The 25,368-nt window shown below is 45.3% G+C and overlaps 1 protein-coding gene across 1 annotated transcript; it reads left to right on the plus strand.

Moving 5' to 3' along the window:
* Positions 1-12,413: 12,413 nt before the first annotated feature.
* LOC106112122 (urea transporter 2-like) lies at positions 12,414-25,147 on the plus strand. Its single transcript, XM_013294838.3, has 9 exons — positions 12,414-12,652; positions 18,082-18,241; positions 18,974-19,163; positions 19,527-19,655; positions 20,758-20,950; positions 22,277-22,424; positions 23,031-23,165; positions 24,125-24,174; positions 24,869-25,147. Exons 2-9 carry the CDS (start codon positions 18,097-18,099, stop codon positions 25,037-25,039), a joined length of 1,161 nt encoding a protein of 386 aa, XP_013150292.1. The 5' UTR covers positions 12,414-12,652; positions 18,082-18,096; the 3' UTR covers positions 25,040-25,147.
* Positions 25,148-25,368: the final 221 nt, after the last annotated feature.

Genomic DNA, 25,368 nt, shown 5'->3' on the forward strand with positions numbered 1-25,368 from the left:
TTTGAATTATCCACGACTGCACAGTTTGGGGGCAGTTTTTCAGATGCTAGCCAAGCACACCACAGCCACAAAACCCACCTCTGGCAGCTGTCTGCAGGCTGGGGGTTCGGCATCCCGCGCTCCGGTGGGAACACAATTTGCCCTTGAGCTAAGCTTTCCCAAAAGTACTCAGGTAACGGAATAACGGCTGCCTTATCAATCCGTATGCTGTTAACTTGAAAGTCACCTCTTATCAATAACAATTATAAATATAAGCAGAAGAACCTTAGAGCTGACAAGAGGCTGTGTTTAATTTCAGACATGTAATTTAACAAAATAAATATGCTGAGAAGGCATCGGTATCTAATAATAATAAATAATGTAAGAACTACTTCAAGATCTGTGCTTCAAATTAAGAACATGTATATTTGAAAGTGGAATAAACAGACTGATCTCTTCCTTTCTTGTGTCCCATCAATGTCTAACCCCCTTAATCCCTCTTAACAGCTACAACAATCACAGGTAAATTTTCTTACAGAGTGCCTACTATTTTTGGTGCCATCTCCTGACTCCTCATTCAGTGCCAAGACAATGAAGGTATGAATATATATGCATTAATCAGACTAGAAAAGTGACTAGCTAGCAATGATCAAACATTTTTCTTTTCCTTGCATAATTTTCTGTCTTACAAATGAAAGATCTCTCCCCTGCTGAATGCAGGATAGCAGGTCTGAATCCCTACATGCATCCAGTGGGAAAGAGGAAAACTTCATGTAAGGAATGAGATACACATTCGCTGCTGGTGGCAGTTACTGCAGTTGGTTCTCTCCCTTTCCTAGGAAACAGTTCCCTTGCACAAAGCCGTGAGATTTAACAAGTCAAAGGCTCCCCTTCATGTTTGCTGGGTATCAGACTGCGATCTTCATATGGGTCTTCAGTGTCTCTCCTGTCCTGGAGAAACCTCATGAGTCATCATCAGAGTTAGTCGTTCGAAGCTGAGGACCCTCTTGCCAATGTATTTCCCTGGGAGCTTGGCTTCTAACAGGCATAAGGTGTGACAAGGACACTGCCACTTTATGCCTCCTCCAAGCCCTTACAACAGGGAAGGGCTAATTGCCCTGAAGAGGACTTTTCTTGGGAACTTTTCCCAAAACCTCTGCAAAACTAGCCTGACAGAAAGGCTTGCTCACTCTAAAGTTTTTTCACATGATGAGTTTAAAATCAGAGACCTGGAGATTTAAAATCCAGAGAGACCATGCAACCACAAACACACTCGGACCAGGCGCTGTCCTTCCTGCCTCTTGATCCAGGGCTGTTTGCAGATCGGTATGAGGGACTTTGAGCAGGTGGGAGCTCTAAACCAGCACTTGGACCTTTTATAAAAGGTGAGTCTGGGTGATGCTCATGGGACTGTTTGTGCCTTTATAGGTGAAAGACCAGCAACACTGGCAACTGCCAGCCCCTCTAAATGTCCCCTGGAAGCAATATCCATGATTGAACTCATCCTGGGAGACAAAATTATGGTGCCCTATAAGTATGTTCATATGCTTTTCAAACAGGTTAGGCCATCCCAGGGACTCTGGTAAAATTTAGGTCCTACTTCCCCCCACGCCCCTCTCAATGACAACAGATTTGAGATTCCACCTGACAGGACAGCCTCACACATGCATAAAAGTCCAAATTTCAGTAGCTAAGATGACCCTTCCATCAAAAATTCAGGGATCCAACAAGCTTTGTAGCCATTATAACCTGGTCCACCCTCATAACTGAGCACCCGTGTCACACCCCTGTTCCATTTTAGACCTCAGGCTAACCTCTGAACCTCACCTGACAAAATCGCCAGCAGGAAAGCGCTAAGGGAACGAGCTGGCATTCCCGCATGCCACAAGTCTTCTTGGAGATTAATGACAGATCAAGAATCCCAGGAGTCTGCTTGATATACTAGCCGTGAGACTTTTGTTGGCCCAGGGCAAACCAAGAGGTATGGGACCGACCACCGCTGGATACCTGACCTACCTCTGTCAGAGGGAGGAAGATCTGGCAGACGTACAACTGCATCAAGCAGAAAAGCAAACACACTACAGCGGTTGAAACCTCCAGTGCAAATCCCAGCAGCCTCCCAGAGATGCTGAGCTCTGACAAGCAGCAGGAGCCCAGAAGCACAGATGTATTTCTGTAACACAAGAGCAATGGATGAAAACCACTAATTTAGAAGAAATAGATTGTAAAAAAACAAGCCAGGACCCAGGCACCGGGCAAAGGCAGTTAAGCCTTTAAACTATCACACAGGACTGTTGCAAATGGATCTGCAATCTCAGCCAGTGTTAAAAGGTGTTTGTAGGCTGCTTATTCCTGCATGGTGGCTCCAGAAAAAGCAATGACACCATCAGCAAAAGTGTCAGCAGGCAGGGAAGAAAGCGGAGAGCCGCAGGAGAACAGGCTGCCAGGCTGCCCTTTGAGCCATGATGCCAGCAAAGCAATGATAGTAAAAAAGCAGTCTCGTGTGGTTGCTACAGACTGCAAGATCAGGGACATCCCAATGATTCTTCTGCTGTAGAGAAACACAGGCAGGCAGAATAACACATGAGGTGGTATGATGTGGTCTGAACAGCTTCCCTCTATAGCAGTCAATGAAACACTGAGCACATGCAAACTAGCAGGACCCATTCATAGAACCACAGAACGGTTTGGGTGGGAAGGGACCTTCAAAGTCCCTCCAGTCCAGCCCCCTGCCATGGGCAGGGACACCTTCAGCTGGATCAGGTTGCTCAGAGCCCGTCCAGCCTGGCCTTGGATGTTCCCGGGGATGGGCCATCGGGCACCTCTCTGGGCCGCCTGTGCCGGTGTCTCACCACCCTCAGTGTAAAAATTTCTTTTTTGTATCTAGTCATCTGCTCTGCACAGTTTAATTTAGCTCATACACAGTCCAACAATAAAGATTTGAGTAATAGCAACGAAAAGTCACAAAAATAATATAAAATAATGCTAGAACCATATCTTTGAAGAAAAATCTCAACTGTGCTTAGTTATGCCAAGCATATTCTTTGTTTTCTGAAAAATAAGGGTGAAGTCAGTATGGCTATTGGAAAGAATTTGTCAAGTAAGAGCCACTGCAGACATTAATTCCTCAGCCACAAACAAATCCATCCTGAAATCTATTAGTAAAGCAATTTCTGGAGTTGAAGTCATCCATAAAAAATAAGGTATAAACAGCTATAGTAAGTCTCTAGCTAATCAAAAGATTTGAGTAACTATAGCCAGTACTAATAATTCTTGAAAACAGGCAAGAGAAATCAAGTGTCCCCTGGAAGGGAACAGTAGAGAATAAAAGCACTAACAGAAGTTATCAACGGTAGCCCAGCAGCTCGCTGTCTATTGAGTTCTAAAACAATTTTTCATTAAGAGAAAGACAATGTACAGTTTTCACTAGGACTAATAATTTTGAGAGTTCCTAGAGATCTATCATAAAACAAATAAAACAATAAAAAAAAAAAAAAAGGTTAAAACCTAAAGCCTCTTCTATGGTTACAGCAGTCACTCCACCCAGCTCACCTCCACAGAAAATGAAATTAATATTCCTGTACAAACCAGTGCCTGGCCGAGCAGTTGCATATATAAAAACAACCTCCTGAAAATTTACCTTGAAATATTGAACAGCAGCAGCAAATGGGAGCAGATGAAACAACATGAAGAGACTAAGCAGCGACTGCAAGAGACTTCCCCAGTGAACAAAGACTATCTATTCTGTTATAAATGGAGTCCAGTGCAAAAACAGTGCTTACTTTATTGCTCCAAATGTCATTTTTCTTACTTTTCTATTTGCTCCATACTCCTTAAAAGGAAAAAAAAACAACTTTGCTCCTTGAGAGGACATTTCCAGCTCTTCTCCCACAGACAACTAGTGCTTCTGCTGATAAGATCAGTCACAGAAGCTCCTACAGAAAAAGCTAAGTGCTTTAGATGCCCTGTCTTAGGCTGTTGATGGCTCCACAATGACTTACCTGTTAACCACTCTTCAGCGACAATTAGCAGAGCTGTGCTGAGGGAATGTGGAGGGGAGGGCTTTGCCTTCTCTGGGGACATTCTCGGTGGCAGAGGCCAGAGCCATGCTGCCATCTGAACTGGAGCATCCCAGCTGCTGGACCGTGATGTTTACCTCCTGATTCCTTCATCTGATGATCTTTTTTGAGACCCAACAACCCTCTCGCATACTATTGGGATCCAGAGCAGACAAAAACAGCAGAACAGAGGGAGACCACACTAGGAGATGGTGACATCTCTTAGCCCAGAGAGGATACCCAAAACTGTAGAGCTGGAAAACTCACTGCAATGCTTTGAAATATGATGGGGGAAAGTGGTTGCAGCACTGCATGGGAAGCAAAAGCCAGGCAAAGCATGATGGGTTTAGGTCTGCTGCCTCTGAGCAGGTTTCCTTGCTGGCCCCCACTCTGAAGCTGCCAGAGCTGCTCTGCACTAGAGCCCAGGCCCTTCTCTCCCTGCTCCATTCAACACTGCTGTCCGTTTAAAATAAATATTGCCATTTTTTTTGGCCCTTCTGAAATGTCAACACCTCTTCTTCCCATACCTGCAACTACAGATCGGTGCAAACCGAAGTGTGAAGTTGTCAGAGTAGAGGAGGCGTGTGTGTGTCCCAGCCCCTGGGCTGCTGCCACACAGGGCCAGCCAGCATCCCAGCAGCCACCAGCAAATATCGGGAAGGGCTTTATGCTCCAGAGGGGTATTCCAGCAACATGAGAAAAACCCAAAGCCCTACAACAGGTCCAAATAAGATAATTCCCTAAAATTTCCAGCTGCTGGGAAGTTGCTCTGTGCTTTGTCCGTGCCAGATATCTCCAGTCTGCAATAACAGACATATCCCCAGCGCTGCAGGCTGACTCGGTCCTTTGTAGATCACATTTGCCAGGGTCACAGTAACACCACCACACTGAGGGTGAGATCTGTTTGCCAAACACTGTCCCCTCACCCCACTCCTTCAACAGAAGGGAATGTTTTAATTTGGAAGATGGAAAGAGTTCAAACAGGAAACAAACCCTTGATTGTAGTTGATTTTACAGTTCTCAGGGGGTCTTTTACAAATTCCTGCAGCTGTTGCCACAGCTGGAATCCACACATCCCAGTGGCAGGATGAGAAGGCTGGGGGACAGCTCTGTGGGAAGCAAAGGTTTCTTCCACCACATTTTGCCTGGGAATGAGTCTGGGCACCTCTGACTACAGCTCAGCAGCTCCTGAGCGTAACCAGTTACCTCGGTGCATTTCGTAGCTCCAGCTGCCGTGGAGCTGCATCCTCTCATCCAGGGACCGGCATGGACAGTCAAGGCAGACCCAAATCCATGCTCCCAAAGCATGCAGCTTCACTCGGCACAGCAGGGTTGAAGCACCACGTACAGGCAGGAGCCCTTCCAGAACCATCCAACTACCTCACCCCCCCCAGGCACACAGGGGTTCAGGCTGCTTAGCACACCTCAGCAGCTGCAAACCCCATCCTGCTGCGCACCGAATTGCAAAAGTCAAAGACAGAAAGACACAGCCATCCTTCACCTGGGCAGCTTAGGATGATCTGGAGTCTTTTTTCCCCTCACCCAAGAGCACCCCAGCCTGTACCTGACCCCGCTTCTCCGCACTCCCCTCATTTCAGCGAAGTGCTGACAGCTCTGTTGCTCTGTCATCCACAAGTCTCCACTCTGCAAAACTGCTCAGCCAGAAACCAGGCAGCGACATCCTGGCTGTGGAGAAAAGCAGAAAGGCAAAGGTGATGACAAATTATCAGCAAGCGATGGTTTCTCACCGTAGCCAAGTAATATTTATTTCACTTGTGTAAATTAAATCCTATTTAGGACATATTCTGTTCCCATAAATTGAGTTATCCAACAGATAATGACTTTTTTTTTCCTTTTGTCTACTATAAAGTGTGCATCTTTACTACACATGGATTTATGTCTGATAGTGTGTGTGCATGTAAATGCTGCTCTGTATCGCAAAATCCCATAAGCATCTACAGCCAGTGTAACTCTACATCTGTCCTTTGCACTGATTATTAATTTTCAGTTGTGCCTACTGTCTGCTGGTTCCTTTCTGGATGCTACCAGTCCTCTCTTGATGATCACAGCTGCAAACCATGCTATGTACAACACCTTCCACTTCTATTAAGAGCTACTTGTCAAGAAAAGAGTAATTGCGGAGGTTTACACACCAAGTTTCTAGTTGGAACTATTATAGTATTTTGCTCTTTGCTAAGGTTTAACACATTCATCTCCTACAACATGTAGGTGTGTGAGAATGGATCATTTCCTTGAAAGCAGGCATGCCCTGGGTGAGACTCACAGCCCTATGATCAGGGGAAAAGAAGGGGAAAAGAGCACAAAACTTTACCAAGCTGGATTAGATGCAGGGAAGTCAAGCGAACTGACTCTGAAAATGCAAAAGTGTATGAAGCAGCAGAAAAACACCTTACCTTGCATCAAAAAAAAAAATGAAGCAAGTCTAGCCAGCTTTGTCATTCTTATGCAGACTCTGCTGTCTTGAGGTAGGTCTGGAAAACAGCCTCTTCGGATTTGGCTTTTCCCTGGAGCCAAGAGAACAGGAGAGGGGTCTGAAGCTGAAATTTAGAATTGTTTGAGTTGCAGTTTCCTCTCTGGTCCTGAAATAGTGATACAGTTAACCTCCGGCTTCCAAAACCCTCCAGTATTTCACAGTGTTTCAATATGGCTGATCCAGTCTAAATGTTACAGATGACCAGAAAAATAGGCAACCTTGAGATTCAGACTCATGGCACGAAGCAGAAGCTTTCCTCACTACCAGCTCCCAGGTCCCAGGGCAAAGAAACAAACAGGATGATGCTAAGAGCCAAGCAGAACTGGTATTCCATCCTCCAGGATGAAGGGAGAGAAGGGAGGATCTGCAGAAGTTTGAAGCTGAACACAAGCATTCAAGAGGTCAGTGTCTTCCAGCCAAAGTGAACATTACTTTGGGAGCCCGTTTGCCATAGTAAATAACTAGAGCTAGGATCATGATGGTGAAAAGACTAATTCTGGAGGTCCCATGGGTGCTTGAGACTCAATCTTATTTCCACAGGCACCCAGGCCGGCCTAGAGAAATGCCCATTGCTGGTAAGAAAAGTGATAGCACTGCCTGGAGAAAAGGCAGGGAACACAAAACCAGACAAGGGGAACCAGCCAGATAAAGCATTTGGCTTTTTCTTGACCTACATTTCATTGGGTTTCTTGAGAGATAAAACTACCTGGTCTTTCATGGTGTCTCAGAGACATTTTCTGTGCCCAATGCCAGGGCCACCTCTACACTGGTGAGTGGAACAGTGCCAGGTGGCAGGTCATCATCACCTAGAAGTTGAACCACTAGCACAGTCCTTGGCGTGTGTTGGTCTTGACCAACTAACTCACTTCCAAGGAATTCTTCACTCCCACTAGCAGCAATGTTTTAAACAAATATCTTCAAAAATCTGCAACTAAGAGATAAGTTGTTTGCTAACTCAGCACTCCTGTATTCAGAGCATCGGCCTACAGGAAGAGAGTCTGAAATTCTTCCTGAAGTTGCATGGCCGTGTAGAGCTTTTTTACACTCTGCTTTAGCCACAAAACATCTACAACCCGGTCTCCACAAATTACTGCCCCACTCCCGTCCCAGGAGACAGAGATTATTGCTTTTAATAAGTGATTTCCCAGATAGCAGTTATGCACTCTTGCAGCTGCATGGCCTGAGAAGGTGGGTCCTGAGAGCACGCCAGGCTGGACAGAAGGGACAGTGGGTCTCCAGAGCAGGTGGGCAGAGGAGGGAAGTGATGCATGTGCATTAGGAGAACTGTTTATTTTGGGAGCATACATCAGCAGCAGTACCCAGAGCCCTACGCGCGCTCAATGCATGGGGAGTTTTAACTGTGCTGCAGCCAGGGAACTGCTGTCCACGAGCCCTGTAAAAAATGAGCAAAATATATTTGCTCCGATTTCCATAACCACACACGTGGCTGCGCTGGAGACAAACCGTGAGAGGCAGCCGGACACCGGAGCCGGGCGGCGCTCCACTCCAGCCATCCAGATGGCCACTTGCTAAAGCCACCCAGTTGTCACACAGAGGAATATTGAACAGCAGCTTCCCGTAGAGAACTTTTACCAGCTGAAATGAAGGTATAGAAACTGCCCACACCAGCTTGGCTTTTGGCCCACTCTGTATAAACTCAAAACTATTTCCTTCAGGAAAACAAGTGTGAGGTTGTCACAGACCCCTGGTGCTCTGTGCTGAAACAGATTTTTCCACTCCGTGTTTGCTCATAAAAACAAGATGATGAAAAGAAACGGCCATAGATGTTGATGAGAAGAGACTTGAGGTTGCTCCTCCAGGTACCCTGCCTCTGAGACAGCTCAGTCCTTACCTGGCCAGAGGAGCTGCCATGGGCTGAGCATCAGTGTCCCTCAGTACACTGTGTGATTATCTCCCCTTCCTGCCATACCTCCATTTCCATTGCCGCCCCTCCACACCCCTCCAGAGAAACCACAAACTGGGAAAAATTCTGGAAGTGAAACAGTGGGTTTGGTCATCCTCAGACTTACCACAGGAGGCTAGACCAGAGGAGCTGCAGAGGTACCTTACCCTACTGGAACAGTTCAGAGCATCGTCTAGTTGTGACATTGTCTCCCATAACACCCTTATAGACATGCTAACGAAGTGTGGGCCAGATAAGTGGACACCAAATTGGATTGAAAATCCTTGGCTGAATGGTTGGGCTCAAAGTGTTGTATTCAGTGGCACAAATTCCAGCTAGAGGCCAGTCATCAGTGGTGTAACCCAGGGGTTATACTGCAGCCAAAGCTGTTTAACATCCAAATCAATGGCCAGGGTGACAGGGTAGAGTGCACTTTCAGCAAATTCAGGGAAGATACAAAACCAGGAGTAGCGTATGATACACCAGAGGGTTGTGCTGCCATCCAGAAGGTCCTCAACAGGCTGGAAAAATGGGCTGATAAGAACCTCATGAGGTTCAACAAAGAGAAATGAAAAGTCCTACATCTGGGGAGGAGCAGTTCCATGCACTAGTACATGCTGGGAGCCATCCAGGTGGAAATCAACCTGCAGAAAAGGCCCTGGTGGTCACAGTGGGCACCAAGTTGACCATAATCCAGCAATGTGCCCTTGCAGCAGGGAAGGCCAACAGCCTCCTTGGCTGCATTAGGAGGAGCTTTGCCAGCAGGTCAAGGGAGGTGATCCTTCCCTTTTACTCCGCACTGGTGAGACACATGTGGGGTCTAGCATCCCCGGGTGCTCCCTGGTACAGGAGAGACAGAGATATACCGAGCAAGTCCAGCAAAGGGCCACAAAGATGGTTGTGGGATTGGAGCACCTGTCATACAAGCAGGGGCTGAAAGAGCTGGGACTGTTCAGCCTGGAGAAGTGAAAGCTTGGGGGAATCTTATCCACGTGTACAAATATCTGATGGCGAAGAGTCAAGAAGGCAGAGCCAGTCTTTTCTCAGCAGAGGACAATGACAGGAGCTCAGCTCCTGGGGGTGATTTCCCCATCCATGAGGGATGACAAGGACCTTGCAAACATTGGCTATGTTTCGTACATCCACAGCCCAACCTAGCAAAGGCAGACCAGCACTTGAGTTCTAGCAATCTGCAGAGGTCCATAACTGGATTTACATCATTTTAAAACACGTGTTGAAGTCCAAGAGCTGATGCAGCTCCCTGTGCAGACCTCATCCCTGCAGTGCAGCCGGAGCCAAGGAGCACAGCCAAAGCCAGCAGTATAATGGCAATCTGCTACCAAGTGGTTTTCAATGCACCTCTTGCAGGCCACTGAGCTTGAAGAGAGGTGTGGAAACAGAGCGTGTGAAGCTGGATTAGGGCCATTAGAGCCTTTCCTGGCAGAGCTGATGAGTTCAAGCACTGTGCCCAGCTAGCGCAGCTAGACAGCTCCTGCCTGGCGAGCTAACACAGTCAGGGAGCACTCAGGCATTTCTCTGGGACAGCTCAGGTACCAGGTCTGGTCAGGATCCAACCACCGACCCCTCTTCTGACCGTGTCAACCACTGGGCTCAGTCCAAGGCGCATTCTCAAAGCCACCTTCCCACAAAGCACCGCAGGCGGAAGAAATGCATCAACCAGCTTCACTGGCAGAGAGCTGAAGAGTCAAGCCATAGATTCAGCAGCCCTCCTAAATCACGTAGGATTTAGCTGTTGGACACCAACCCCAGCTACCTTGTCTCCTCAGCACCAAGTGATGTTCACACATGACTAAAACCAAGAGGCAACCTGCTCATTACCTGTAAGTGTTACTGGCACGCTCAGTTTGCATCATTACATCGTTACCCAGAGCTCACCCAGAGCTGGTGGTCCACTCCCAAGCAGATGGTACCCAACAGCTACAGAACAGTCATCTTGATCCTTGTGACAAGAAATGGCCTCTGCTGTTTAGTCTTCCCACCCCGAACCCCAAAGCCCAGAAGAAGACAGGAGTAGATACCTATGCCCTTGAGTGCCCAGCACTGGAGGTTGGCAATGGGCACCTGACCTGGCATGGACTGAATTACAGCTGGGAGATTTTCTATCACTCCCATCCTTCTGGATCAGTCCTACAGGGAATTGCAGTGCTCAGGCAACCAGGAGTGCTTTGGCCATCTAAGGCACACAGCCATGGGCAGGCGTTCCTACACTTGACTCCAGCATCCAATCTGGAATCTGGCCCTGACCTTTTCAGAAGGGAATTGTTGGAAATTTAGAGATTCCCTAAGGCAGCTGCTGCAATAGTTAAACCTTTCCCACAGTTGACTGTACGTAAGATCCAGTAAACCCATCACGGCAGTGAAGATCATCACTGCTCTGCCTCTAGTTCACAGAACAGGCTGCTGCCAGGGACCTCATTCCCACGTAGGCATCAGACTGCGATCCTGTTACTTATTAACCAGCTGTGACAATCTAAACAAAGCATTGCTCCCAGACATCCATCACAGACCTGCAAGCCAGTGGCTTTTTTTATGAATCTCCTCCAAAGTGTCAGCAGCCTCATTCAAGCGCTAGAATCAGACAGGGCGGTCCTCAATCTGGTGCCCTGGAGGAAAAGCCACCCACTGCTCTGCAGGTGGAGGCAGCACAGGTCAGCAGCAAATCCTGGCCACCCCCTGCACTGCATCCCTCTCACAGAGAGCAGGAAGGATGCTGTTTTAAAGGGCTTGAGGCCAGGTCTGCATGTCCCTGAAACATGAGAGATGTGAAATCTAAAATTCAATCTGATCAGATTCCCTCTGAGGATCTCCCATCCAAATCACCCAGTGCATTTCCCTTCTTTTGAGATGCAAGGATTCATTTTACATGTGAGAAAAGCAAAGGCAGCACAAGAAGGAATCATCAGTAAAGGGAAAAAAAATGATTACTGCATTGGACCAAATTTTCCCCTGCCAAATTTCACGTAACATGTACTACTGGGTGCAAAGTCAGTGGATAGCAGCGTCCAGCTCACTCACCATGGCTGGTGCCTGCTTGGCTAGAGGAAGCCTTGCTCATGCAGCAATGCTAAGCTGACAACCACTACCACATCCCCACCCCAGCCAAGAGCAGGGCAGGGGGGAATCCAGTCTGCTGCTAAGAAATCTCCATCAAAAGAGGGGCACCCTGGGAATGAACACAGTGACAACAGCATCACTCCAACTCATGAAGATGCTGGAGGGAGCAAAGTTATAAAGCTAGATGGGTTCTGGATCAATAGCTAACCATTCACTCCAGCACTTGGGTGAATTTGCAGGGTTGCTTCTCTAAGCCACCACTGTCAAAAAGTCCTAAAGTGAATTAAACTGAGGTTTAAATTAACCTAGAAGGTTCCTTAAGTTCATTATTTTTTCCCTGCCCTTTCTCCCACAATTCACTCTGTCAAGACCTCCCCCTCCAGACTCTTCTCTGCCTTTCACAGTCTTATAAACCTCTCAGATATGCCACAGCTTCTGATATTCCAGATTCCTCCAACAGGCCAGGGAGGCCAGGTTAAAAAACAAAGGAAAAATGCTCCCTGAATTTCTTAAATAACTGAAAAAAAAATGAGTAAACAATGGAAAGTCAGGAGGAGATCCTTGGCCCTGGTGTGTTAACAGAACAGAGCCCCAAAAAACTACCCAGAAACAAGAAAACTTGAGAAGCTGCTGGATGTGACACACTGTGATGGACATTCCCAGGTCAGTGTTTTGGGAGGGAAAGATACTGAGCTGCCTTTGATAAGGAGAGAACACTGGAGAGGCTGAGCTCAGCTGTTCCCAGAGCTGCTTTGAAGCCTTGAGTCCTTTTACGCGATAGAGGCGGAGAAGGACAGCGTTAAAGGAGAATTAACAAAAACAAAAAAAACACCCAAAACCAAACAAACCAAAAGGAAAAAAAAAAAAAAAAGCAGCAGGGAAGAGGATATTTGGAGAAGCTGTCGGCAAGAGGCCAAGGACAGAGCAAAAGGAAAGGTGGAGAATTCAAGAGGGATCTTTTTTAACTTCTGCTTGAATCTCACGAAGTGGGAGGGGAAACAAACTAATTAGTAATATCAGGACAGGAGCCTTGCTCGCCTATATAAGCTGGCAGGGCATTTTCTTTTTCCCGCACTCTCTTAGCCCTGCTTTCCCTCTGTCCCAGCCAGCAAAGCAACAGCTACCCCTGAACTCCTCGGAGAGGTAAGAGTACTTTGTTCCTTCCTTTTACTACACAGCAATGAACATGCACCCTGCTACTGACTTACCTGGATCTTTCTTCTGCCCTAAAAGACTGAACAAACAGCATTTGAACAGTCCTCCTTGAGAGCGGCCAAGGCTCAAGAGGAGGACGGAGGTTGGGGAATGTCACAAGAATTTCAATTATTGAGAATTTTCTAGCAGGGTGAGGATTTATTAGTACAGCTTAGCCCAGCTGACTGAACCTTTAAGAAAAAAAAAAAAAACAAAACAAAACAGAAAACCAAAACCAATTGGAATGCCTTAACATCTCCTTTTACTGCCTTTCTATTCTGCAAAATGAAAAAAGCCCTGATAGTAATAATATAGAGTTAATATGATAGTGTCTCTGGATTTCTCTGTCCCCGAGAGACAGATCTCTAAAAATTGAATTGTGAGTGGGCTTAATGAATATTTGAATCTGCGAGATAAGCTTTCTTTTGAACTAATGCTTTGAAATGTATCTTCTATGGGAAAACCTGAACTTTTTTTTTTCAGTGAGGGTCAAGTGCATTATAGTCTTTCTGTTCCAGGGAGTGCGCTTGTGCACTCATGTGTTCCTACACGTAACACAGCACTACACTTGTTCAGCTTTACCTGGGTAACATTACACAGCCTATGCCAGAAAAGTTGCTGAGAATCTGACCCTTTCCTCCTATTGTACTTGGGTGCAGGAATTCCTCTAAAAACATGCTGCACGCAGAGCTGGCTGCCCGCACGCTTCACAGCAACAATTCAGGGAATGCAAGATACAATGCCTCTAATTGTGCGGTAGCAGTTCCTTGGACAAATAAATACCACACAGTAATTTTAATCCTCTTGATTTACACAGTAACTTGAATTTTGTCAGGGAGAGAAGAACATTCCAGAAAGAAAAGAAAATACTAGATCACTTTGCTGCATTTTCAGCGATAGAAGTCTAGTGCCTAGCAACACTACACCAGCTTGGAAGTAGCTATTACCTGGGAGTATTAAAATAATTAGCCAAATAAAGGCCTCTGTTCCTTTCCCAGCTGCCAGCACAGCACCACCCTTCCCATGCATAACATATGATGGATGTGTGAGTGGGCTTGTCTCTATTTCAGCAGGTGAATAAAAAAAAAAAAAGCCTTTGCAGGCCAGATGTTGCAGGAGCGCAGCACCAGCACGGAGCCTGCTCCGCTGCAGCTTTAACAAGGCATTGCTGAGATACCATAGGGATAGCGTGACATGGAAAAAGTGTACACAAGCGGAAGAGAAATTGATTTAAGTAGACATGAAATTGCATAACATCAGTACTTTGCTACAGGACATTTATTAACTCTGAAAAGATGACAAAAAACACAATAGATTAGCTTTTTGGCCCTGCCTGCAATGATTTCGTTTTCATGCAAAAGAAACATCTTTTGGTTTTTTTCTTTCTATGCTGTTCTCACAGGTTCCATTTCATAGCTGATACAAAAGTACTTAGATAATTTTAGCTGCAAAACTTTCCTTCTTGCTTATGCAAGCATTCTTAGCAAGGACACCAGAGAGATATTATGGAACAGCTCAAAGATAATCTGAGGCAAGGGGAGGCAGCAAACATCTGGAATCATGGAGGAAAAACAGCCGTGCCCCAAATTTAGCTCTCACTTTCCACAGTACACCATGGGAAAATAGTTTTAAACAGTTCCTCTGCACTTGCAGCAGAGCACAAATCAGTCCCTGCATGACAGGGATGAAAATTACATTCAGACTCACCCTGCCTGGGTCCTGCTGCTGCTCCTGTATCACACCAGTTACACACCAGCACTGGGAGACCACACCCCGTTTCCCACCAGACACTTGCCTGGAGCATCTCTCCAGAGCATGTATGAGATCAGGCTGTGCTGTTTGAGCTGTGTGTCTGAGAGCAGGACTTACATAGTCTGTAGTTAAGAATCCGAGACAAACACTTTCCCAAACTAACAGAAATAAGGAATAAAAAAAATTTTGAAAATTCCTGCCCCCCTGCAGAAGCCAAGCAATCTGTTCCAGCAGAACAGTCTTTTCACAATTATTTCCATTTCCTTCCTTCGTGCACTATGAAATAAAAGCCCACTTTGACTGAAAGCCACATGTAACGTAACATCAAAAGACCTGCCATAGACTGGCCTTCATGCAATCCCCATCCAAACACACACACTTCAGCTTGAATTACAATTCAGGCATCGCTGTCTTAAAATTCCAAGCATCTCCGTTATTCTGGGGTGAGACACCTTTTGTCTTTGGTCCTTTCTTAACTAGCTGCTATCACCTACCCCCTAACACAAGGTAATGTACCAGCAGATCATTAATCTGAACGTATATGGCAGCTACTGCTTCTTACAATGTCAAAAATCATTAAAAATGCCCAGAAATGTCTATGCTAGTGCCAGATTCCAAGTGGCTCACTACTTCTTTATACTTTCTTTGGACAACTAAGTAGCAGTAGTACAAGTCCTCCATGCTCCATATTTCTGGAGAGATGGGAGAAGCCTCACGGCAGTGGTGATGGCCACATCACCACACACAGCAGGCAGCACTCACACAGGACCCGGGATGGGATTGGGGGTGGGGGGGGTGGGAGGGGTGAAGCCAACGGGGCTGGATCTAGGTATTTACAGTGTCATGAAGACCCCACCAGTAAGCAAGGGGCTCTTCAGGTAGCGAGGGCGTTCCATAATTATTTTGCTCCCCCTCAGCCTATATAAGCCAATAGGAAAGATGGAATGAAGTTGATGTGATCCCCCTCTAGAGACACATCACTTGACAGACAAGGATATAATGAGTGTGAGTTTAACCAGCGCTGCAGGCCAGAAGGTAACCGTGATCATTTCACAGTCACCAGGATTTTGAATATTCCGGAAGAACAGGTACGCAGGGCATTGACGCAGCCTTCATCAGGGGTGAAGTTCAAACCAGACTGGTGAAAGTGACTCACCTGGTCTTTTTACCATGCCAAGTGCATCGGGCTGACTTCATTTCTGCCCATAGAAACTCGAGCAAAAGAGCTCTGCGGTCTCAGGCTTGGACCATTCAGTACTGCCTTAGGTACGTGCCTTCCTAGGGCAGAGCAATTCATCAGCTTTTGATGAATTAGGGCCTCCAGCGTGACTCATTTTCTTCTCCACTGTGCAAGTGAATGAGACAGGGACTCTGATACTTTGCATGCACATTACATCCCGCGCTGCAGACTCCTGTGGTGCAAACAGCTCCTCACTCAGCATGCAGGGAAACGTCTCGGGCGGGCTAGCGCAGGACACACAGCATCACTCTACAAATGCAACAGCCCTTGACTTTATGGATTAGCCACAGAGAAAGCCTAAGCTACATAGAGAGGAAGATTCCTTACATTGAAAATGTAAATGCACTTGCCCCAAATGAAGAGCATTTATCTTGGATGGAAATTTTGATTCGACTGAAAGTGCACCCAATTCACTTATTCCATTATTTCAGAATAAAAGATGAGAAAAGTGAAGGTTAATTAATCAAAACAATGAATTATAACTGAGCCAGGAAAAAGCTTTCCAGCACCGAAACACCATCCCTAGCAACACTCTCACCCTTTTCTTTTCTTCCTCCTCTAGTTAATCTAATCAAATCTAACACTCTTCTACATACTGGTCCTGTCCTCAGCATCTTCCATGTGGAACCTATCCTTGCATTAGCTGGGCCCTTCCAGAAAGTAGAAAATGTCTATTTATTATTTTTGCAGGTATTTACTGTTTCTTGAAATGTCACCATCAGCCTTCTAATAATAAGCGACTGGCCAGGATGTGTATTACCCAGCCATTACCCTACACAGACTCAGAGCTGCTCAACCCCGTCTGGGTCTGCAAGGTCTGCCCAGGGGTGAGGCTGCTTTAGCTCAAGTACTCAGCACCTGTTTTTCTGAGGCATGAATTATCTTCCCCAGATGCTGAGAAGGCTTTTACTGAAGTTGCAAATGAGTCAAGGACTAAATCTAATAATTACGTGTTTGTATCATCCTGTTTAGACTATTAACTGCCAACCTAAATTCTCTGCTTCTTGTGCAAGCTGCTACTCACCAGCAAGGCCTGAAGCAGCTCTGGTTCTGTATTCACTCAACAATGCTCCTTGTCTTGTGATTTCCTTGTCTTGACAATTATCAAGAATTAGTCCTACTCTTCAGGAGACTGAGTACACTCCCGGGAAAGCTTTGGCTGGTTTTAATTTGCTGACTTCATATTGAGACTTGGCCCTTAGACAAACCATGTATTGGCTATGGGACGTTGTTCTTTAAATCCAGTCTTTACAGTTAGGTAAATCTCTGATCTATGTGCCTGAATGAAGCTGTCTAGAGCTGTCTGAGATGCCAAAGGGTAGCCCAGCAGCTCCTAAGCCAAAGGACATGTCCCCTGTATGGGACCCTGTCTCTGCCAACCCTGCATGGGATCCCCAAACATCTTATTTTGTTTGGCCTATAACATTACCCTACCTTATTTAAGTCTTGATATAGTGCCTGCTAAATTTAATATGGGTCTTTTCAATAGTCCCTGAGGGTTTCTTACTACAGGTCCTGACACATGATCACCTATCTTGTCTTAGGCTGAAGAACAACGGCCAGTGAGGACCACCTAACACCATGCTGGGCAGCTGGCAGAGAGAAGGTGGCAAAATGACTAAGGCAGAATGGAAAGCAAGCACTCTGAATTCGGCCTTTAATCTCTTAAGCCGGTGCTGGGTACTTCTAAAAATGGGGCGGCTAAAAGTACAATTCAATAGAGAAAAGAAATAATATAAGTATGCATATGAGTAATGGAGTAAGGCACCACAAACAACCCTCAAGCTAAGCCCATGCTTGTGAAAAAGGCTGAACTGATCCCAATAGGTGCCAGTATAGAGACATAATCTAACCTTAGGTACCTATTACTGATGGATAAATTCAAAATGGAAATATGGGTTAAGCAGCAGAGGAAACAATAACTGAAACAGCTTCCTAGATGTGGTGGATCTCTAGCAAGTGAATCTTGAGGTAACCTTCAACTTCTGTGAAGCCAGCATCCTCTAATGCCATCTTGCTCTTCTTGAAGTCACCCTTTAAATGAAAAGATGCTTGATCTCTAGAAAACATGGTATATCTGAGCAGGGTGTTCAAATTGGGTGAAATAGTATGACACAAGGCTCAGTGGTTCTTTGTGGTGGTCAAATCTATGGCTGCATGAAGGTCTGGAAGGACAGCGTAGGTTCCCAAGAGCACGTAAAGAGGGAGTGTGCTCATGGAGACATGAGAATCAGGTAAGGATTCAGAGCAAGGACTTTCCTCTTTCTGGCTCCAAAATAACACGCAATGAGCAATAACATATGGGATAGAGATAACAGACAGGGATCAGTACAAGGCATTGTAATGAACTGTCTGTGGGTTTTTTCCCCCTTGAATTTTACCAAAGGGTTAAAACACCAACATGGAGAACAGCGATGTCAAGATAGAAACCAAGGGGGAAAGAAAGACAATAAAGCAGAACACACTGAGCAAATCTGGGAAGAGAGTCTGCAGAGCTGTCGGGTACATCACTGGAAACATGAAGGAATTTGGAGCCTGGCTAAAAGGTAAAGCTACTTCATCATGACTGATTAGGGGCTTCCAAAGAGTTACATCAAAGGAGTAATAACTAACTTCTCAGTAAGGTGATTCACATCACGGTAGTACAGAAACGACCCCTGCCCTGATTTATTTCTGTTTTGTAGGGAAAAAATCAGCTTTGTGCAGAGATCCACATACTGCTTAAATCTTGAGGATGACTGAGATGACATTTACCTCCCAACATGCCATGTACAAAGTGAATTTAGTCCCACAGAACATAGCTCAGGATGGTTATTCTGTGGTCTGTCATTCTTCATAACGCTCCCTGTCCTTTCAGCTGAGCAGTTTCTGTCAAGCCTAATGCCACTGTGAAGTTAAATTACACATAGGTAGGTGTGTTTGGTCCCCATAATAAATCAGCAATGGGATACACATACGATTTGCCATCTGAGGCACAGACATCATAAATTAGCTGGTTCACATGAATCCGGTCCAGGGTACTTTATAACACGGAACTCTGGCAACCACACTGTTCATCTCAGCTTTCCAGCTGTAAGACTTCAGTGTAGACCATAATAAATCCCAGTCAGGTTTTACAGTCTTGTTGATTCATTGCTTCAGTCGTGCTGCCAAGTTCCACTGCCAAAACTCTTCCTGACTTTCCAAAAAAACCATCCCCAACCAGTCCCATCTGTGTATTTTGGGTCTGTTGTTTTGGTTTGGGGTTTTTTTTAATTATTCAATTTGATCTCTTCCAGATAAACCTCTCATGATCCAGTTTATTGACTGGGTGCTGCGTGGGATATCCCAGGTGATGTTTATCAACAATCCCCTCAGTGGGCTTATCATAGTTGCTGGCTTCCTGGTGCAGAACCCATGGAGGACACTCACAGGCTGTTTAGGAACAGTTGTCTCAACTTTAACGGCACTTATTCTGGGTCAGGACAGGTAAGTCCATCCTCTTCCTCTTCAAAGCTGTCACTTCAGTGCTGACTTATAAGTCAGACAAGCAATGTGGATGAAGAGCATGTATCTAGCCTTCACTGGCTGCATAACTGGTGTGGTAGGACCAAATGGATGCCCCCACCAGTTGCATCTGGTGCAAAGGGACACTGGATGCAACTGCAGAAGGGGTAGCTGATGGGAGGACATGGGACTCCAGCATGGGAAACTGAAGGCTAGTGCATGGTCTTGGCATGAGCCTTGGCAGATCATCATCACACAGAGTCACAACGGCACGGGGAGGGAGGGGGTGATGTGAGGAAAGGACTTGCAAGGGAGAAGATTTCAAGACAGTTGTTTCCTTTGCAGATCAGCCATAGCAGCAGGCTTGCATGGCTACAATGGAGTCTTGGTGGGATTACTCATGGCAGTCTTCTCTGCTAAGGGAGACTACCACTGGTGGCTTCTACTGCCAGTAGCACTGGTGTCCATGACGTGGTAAGTCAGATGTCTCCTCTGCTGCTTATTCTAGCCCCAGTGTCCCCACACTGAGACCGAGCTGTTGTATTTTTATGCACTATGCAGACCACAATGGAAAAGAAACACAACTGGCATGTATGTGCTACTAAATCTGTATGGCTATTTGCACTTTTAAACTCAAATGTAATCCAGAAACAAATTAAATACCCACATAATCACAAATAAACCCCATGGAGAGAAGGAAAATCAGTGGCTGATCCTGTGTAAACCAGTGCCTTCCATGTTAGCTATATTGCTATGATGAGTCAATTCATTTTTGTGTCAAGAGGAACATTATTTTCACCATTCCCTGCCACCATCAACCACAGGTGTTTCATCTATTTAAGCCACCATATAAAAATGTCATGAAAATTTACTTCTCCAGGCACAGAGTTTACTCAGTGGTCCCAAGACATGATGATTGATGCTAATGAAAACAAACAGCTAATAATATATATTACTCATATTTATGACACAATAATCTGCCAGGTATTTCAACAGTGAAAATTTTGAAAGCTGGTCTTCAGCCCCCAAATGTCTAATTGGAGTTTGCTAAAACCACGCGTAGCACCCATCTGCCTGAAGTTCATGTAGTGTTATACTCGCTTTAATAAGCACAACTCTGATGTCAGCTTTTACATCTGATCCATAAGCTTAAACAAGGACACACAGCCACCTTCATAGCTCAGTCACGCTTGGCATGGGCCTCTTAAATTCAGCCCATTTCAAACACTATTAAAACAAAAAAAAAAAAAAAAAAAAAGTAAGCACTGAGCTGGGGAATAACTCCATTAAATCACTGGATCCTCCACACGATTAAAGGATCTTGTCTCCTTCATGGTCACCAAGTTCACCACATATATCGCATATCCCAAGAGGAATCTGTACGTTGATAACTGCCCTGGGAAGGGTAGGAAATTTGCTAAGTGACCCCAGCATATCCCTGATTTTATCAGAAAGACTAAGGAAATTAAACAGCTTTTTTGAAAATATAGAGTGCCTTTCCCACAGCTGTTTGTTGTTGGGGTTTTTGGTTTTGTCTAGCTGACAAACTCCTAGTGTAACCATCTTGTCCTTCCAGCCCTGTTTTCACCAGTGCTTTAGGCTCAGTCTTCTGTAAGTGGGATCTGCCTGTTTTCACCTTGCCTTTCAACTTGGCCTTGACCCTCTACCTGGCTGCATCAGGACCACATAACCTCTTCTTCCCTGCAACTGTCATCCAGCCTGCAACAGCAACACCAAACATCACCTGGACAGACGCTGAAATGCCAATGGTAGGACTTCTTAAAGAGTACAGCCTTCTCCATTTACCAAGAAAACCACTAGAGAATCACATTATCTTCCTTTATGTTACTGCATTATGACCTGACAATACAAAATTACATTTATAAGATAATTATCCAAAGCGTAAAGGTTTACTCTAGGAGTTCACATTTTTGATACCTTGAAAATGAGTCTTTTTGGTGTCTTTCATTTGCAGTTGGGTATAAATTATAACCCTCAAAATGTGTCTAGAATCTAATTGCCAGTTACTCTGCATATACTGATCAGCACCCCATAGCTAAGGCTGTGCTGGTACTGCCTGTTAACTCAGGTTAATTTTAGTTTTCCATGTACAGAGTGCTGTGGTTTTTAAATTGCATCTTTCTCATTAAAAATGGGCAAGCAGGTATTACTATGGAAGCATGGTTACAAACCTGACTCCAGGCACACGCTGGCATGTTTTCAGTTGAACATTCAAGTGGGATCTTTCCAGAGAGACACTTTATTCTCCTGCATAGTGCTGTAACCAATATAGATACAAGAGTTATAGCTTTTCCCTAAGGCTCTGTGGACTATTTTGGCGTTCCCAGGGAGTGATTAGGGAAAGGAAGTTAATTGCTAGTGACAATTCTCAAAGAATGTTTACCATGGTGCATAATATTACGGGGACCATAAATGAACTGTTCCACATTGAGGAACACAACATTTTGAGGAAAAGTGTCTCGAAGCCATCTCTAAGCTGTGACCAAGTTGTGTTCTGTCCCACCACCCCAGCAAACCCCACTTGTATTCTTAGTGAATCCCAAGGGAGTTTCAGCTACAAGTAGAATAGGGATACCGGTTTACCTGAGTGAAGTCTTGTCATTCTGGCCAAGCCATTATTGGCCATTTCACCCTTGGAGAGATCCTCTTAGAGGTGAACGTCTTCCCAAAGGCATCATCTACCTGAGCACTTCCATTTCCTAGATTCACTGCCAAGATCCACAACAGCATGCAAAAACGGCCAAGCCAGCCCATGCGTACAGGTGTTGAGCAAACCTTTTCACAGAAGACATTTACCTTTGATATTAGAGCAAAAACCTGGAAGAGCATCTCATGGCTAGGGAACGAGGCATGAGTCACTTTCATTAGAGGGGAAACCCCGTGGAAATGCCCTGCCACCTCCCAAGTACCATCCAAGCTTTCCGCTTACAGTCCAGGAAGACAGACTGAATCCCACAAATGCCAAACACAAATGTAGCCAACAAAAAATAACATTTTTTAAAAAGATAACGAAATCACAAAGCCAATAATAAATGGCCTTTTTTTCTTTTTTTTTTTTTTTTTAATTCCTGCAGCTCCTGCAATCCATTCCAGTCGGGGTGGGACAGGTTTATGGCTGTGATAACCCATGGACAGGGGGAATTTTCCTGATTGCTTTATTTGTCTCTTCTCCTCTCATTTGTCTGCATGCGGCAATTGGATCAGCAGTGGGGACGCTGGCAGGTAAGGATTTCACTTGTGTCACACATCTTTATAAAAGCATAGAGAATAAAAGAGGAACTGCAATGAGTGGAGCACTTAGAGTCACAAATGCTTCTTCCATTGGAGAATGACTGCTTGAAAAAAAAAAACCACAACGTATACACTTCTATTTTAAGAATTCTTTTGATTGACTTCCCCATTCTCTTATTTTACGACAGTGGAAATCTTCAGAAGAAAGCAGCACATTTTTGGCTGAAATGAATTTTTATCATTAAACACTTCATTTCTGGATATATTCTGATGGGTTTAGGAGTAGCTTAATGAAAGTCATAGCCATCAGCCCAAACAGGCAGGCCTCAGGGATATGTGTAAGGTTCCCACGTATGTTCGTTCGCTCGTGTATCTTCTGCTGTGATCACACAGCCAAATTCAGCCCAGCAGCACCCGGGGAAATCTGCCACGGCTGCACTGAAGTGGGTTTAGTCTCAGACCACAGCAGCACAACTACAAATAGCGATTCTGTGTACGTATGTGGACTAGAGCCCTTAAAAAACTGAATCCATGCCATTTCTCAGCTGGTTTTGTCTCTTTGGCCAAGGAATGACACATCTTTGACTTCTTTTCCAGCACTGAGCTTAGCAACACCTTTTAGCAAAGTCTACTCTGGTTTGTGGGGCTACAACAGCTCCCTCTCATGTGCTGCAATCGGAGGCATGTTCTACGCTTTCACCTGGCAGACACATTTGCTGGCAATTGCCTGTGGTAAGTACACTATGGGCTTTCACAGCCACCACATTTCCTTTTGAAGTGAGACAAGATTCCTTTACACGAGAGGTGGGCTGAAGCCAGATGACCACCTCGAGACAGGCAGATGGACTTAGGTGAGACTGATGAATGATGGAGCCGGATGCTGGAGCCATTGCTTTAACATACCCTGACAAAATAAAAGCAGTGCTTTCACTTCCAGCCAAGAGCTGCCTTCAAAACAAGAGATGCAATCTGTGGGCGCTGGTTAACTTAAGGTCTTTGAAATTAGATGCTCAGTTTTGAGGCATTAATTCTGTTTGTTCAGCATTGCTGGATGGATCATATTGTTTTTCCCAATCATAGATACCAATTCAAATTCCTTCTTTGGAGAAGGACATACCTAAACTTTGAGAAAACTGGAGCTCAAGATCAGCCCATCTGTAGTTAGTGCAGTTTCCCCAGCCTATTGAAATGGATACCAAAGGCATGAGCTAAGCAACACAGAATGATTGAAGAATTATTTATAAGGCAATTCCATATAAAATTTCAATATCACAGTGAGATGGGAGTGAAACTATTGCTCATATAAAAAAGATTTAGCTTTGTATCTCATTGACCCACCTTCTAGCCCTAGAGGTAGGAGAGATGGAGGTGGGAGGGTTATTTTCCTATTTAACGCCATCCATCAAGCTACTTGCTTTCCACATCAGTGCATTTTTCAAAAGCCTCTGTTTCTATAGTCACATTTTTCATCACTCCAGTTTTGGGTTGTTTTGTTGTTGTTGGTTTGCCCTTTCCATGAGCTCCAGGTTGGAGGGGACACAGTGCAAAGGAAACAGCTTTAAGAGGGGGCTGACCAGATATGGTCATAAACGTTGGTTGAGCTACCCAAGCGCAGTGTGAGGGATCTTTGTCCTTGTTGTTCTCCTCCATGAGCAACTGAACTCACCAGGAACTACTTTTATTTTTCATAGCATTCTTCAGTGCCTACCTGGGAGCAACAGTGACTAACATGCTGTCTGTGGTAAGCAGTGTTATCAGCTAAGGTCCTGCTTCCAATGGATTTGAACACTGTATATTTTCCCAGCTTGCCTGGCAAAACACCAGGATATGGAGAACACTTCAGCCAAAGGCAGAACTGATGTGGGAGAGGGGATGCTATCTGCCCAGGGGTTTGGTGTGGCTCCCACTGAAACAGGCCACTTACAATCATCCCTTCCCACTTTTCATCCTCAGAGCTTGCATAAACTTCCACAGCTCAGCCCTCAACACCTCTGAGATATTTACATGTCCGTACTTTGTGCCTGAAGCAATTGAGAAAAGGGCCCTCCACACACGTACAGAAACCGCAAACTTGGTTTGCTTTGCCCAAAGCTGTAAGGCAGCCAACACAACAGCCCAGGGAAAAGCTGAAGGTTTCTGGTACCCACTCCTGCCTCATCTCCATGCACTCCTACCTCATCACCACCCAAAAGCACAGCAGATGCACAAAGAGAAGGCAGCCTTCTCGCCAGAGCTGGTAAACATTGAAGGTTAATGCACAATGTCCAGACCTCATAATGAAGTCCTGCCTCCCCAGGGGGAGACTCCATGCAAAACCAAGACTTCCTTGAGAAAGCTTGTTCCAAGCTGCCTGGCTCTGAGCTCTCTTTGAGGGCTGGGGGACCAAATGAAAGACAGAGACGCAGTAAATAGGTGGCTTGTATTTTCCTTTGCAGTTTGGGGTGCCATCAGGAACCTGGTCTTTCTGCTTGTCTGCACTGACCTTCCTGTTACTAACCACAAACAACGCTGCCATCTACAAGCTGCCACTCTCCAAAGTCACCTATCCAGAAGCCAACCGAGCTTACTACCTGAGGGTGAAGAAACATCAGAGGTCTTTCTTGTGAGGTCTAAAGACCCAGAGAGACACTTTGCAGATATTAAGGCAAGAGTGCAAGGTGTTTCCTCAGAAAACATTATTTATGTAATATAAAGTCAAAATAAAAATAAAAATAAAAATATCACCACCTTCTGAGTTGAGTGACTTTTTCCACCACATTAGTTTATTCTGGCCTGTGCTGTGGACTGTGATAGGACTCTGCTGTGCTGGAAGGACCTTCCCCCAGACCAATCTTAATGATTTAAAAGCACCTATGCCTGAAAAGACACTTGAATGTTAAGCAGTCGGGAAATCACTTAGTTGCTGAAAAGAAAAATCTGTTTGTGAAACTGAAGT

This window comes from Falco peregrinus, chromosome Z (genome assembly GCF_023634155.1).
Source record: "Falco peregrinus isolate bFalPer1 chromosome Z, bFalPer1.pri, whole genome shotgun sequence".
Classification (NCBI taxonomy): domain Eukaryota; kingdom Metazoa; phylum Chordata; class Aves; order Falconiformes; family Falconidae; genus Falco; species Falco peregrinus.

What these genes read in the sequence shown, in the direction of transcription:
- LOC106112122 (XM_013294838.3), top strand. Translation starts at nt 18,097, where the DNA reads ATGGAGAACAGCGATGTCAAGATAGAAACCAAGGGGGAAAGAAAGACA. An exon ending in ATTTGGAGCCTGGCTAAAAG is followed by an intron (nt 18,242 to 18,973) that starts GTAAAGCTACTT and finishes GATCTCTTCCAG; the next exon opens with ATAAACCTCTCATGATCCAG. An exon ending in AGCAGTGGGGACGCTGGCAG is followed by an intron (nt 22,425 to 23,030) that starts GTAAGGATTTCA and finishes CTTCTTTTCCAG; the next exon opens with CACTGAGCTTAGCAACACCT.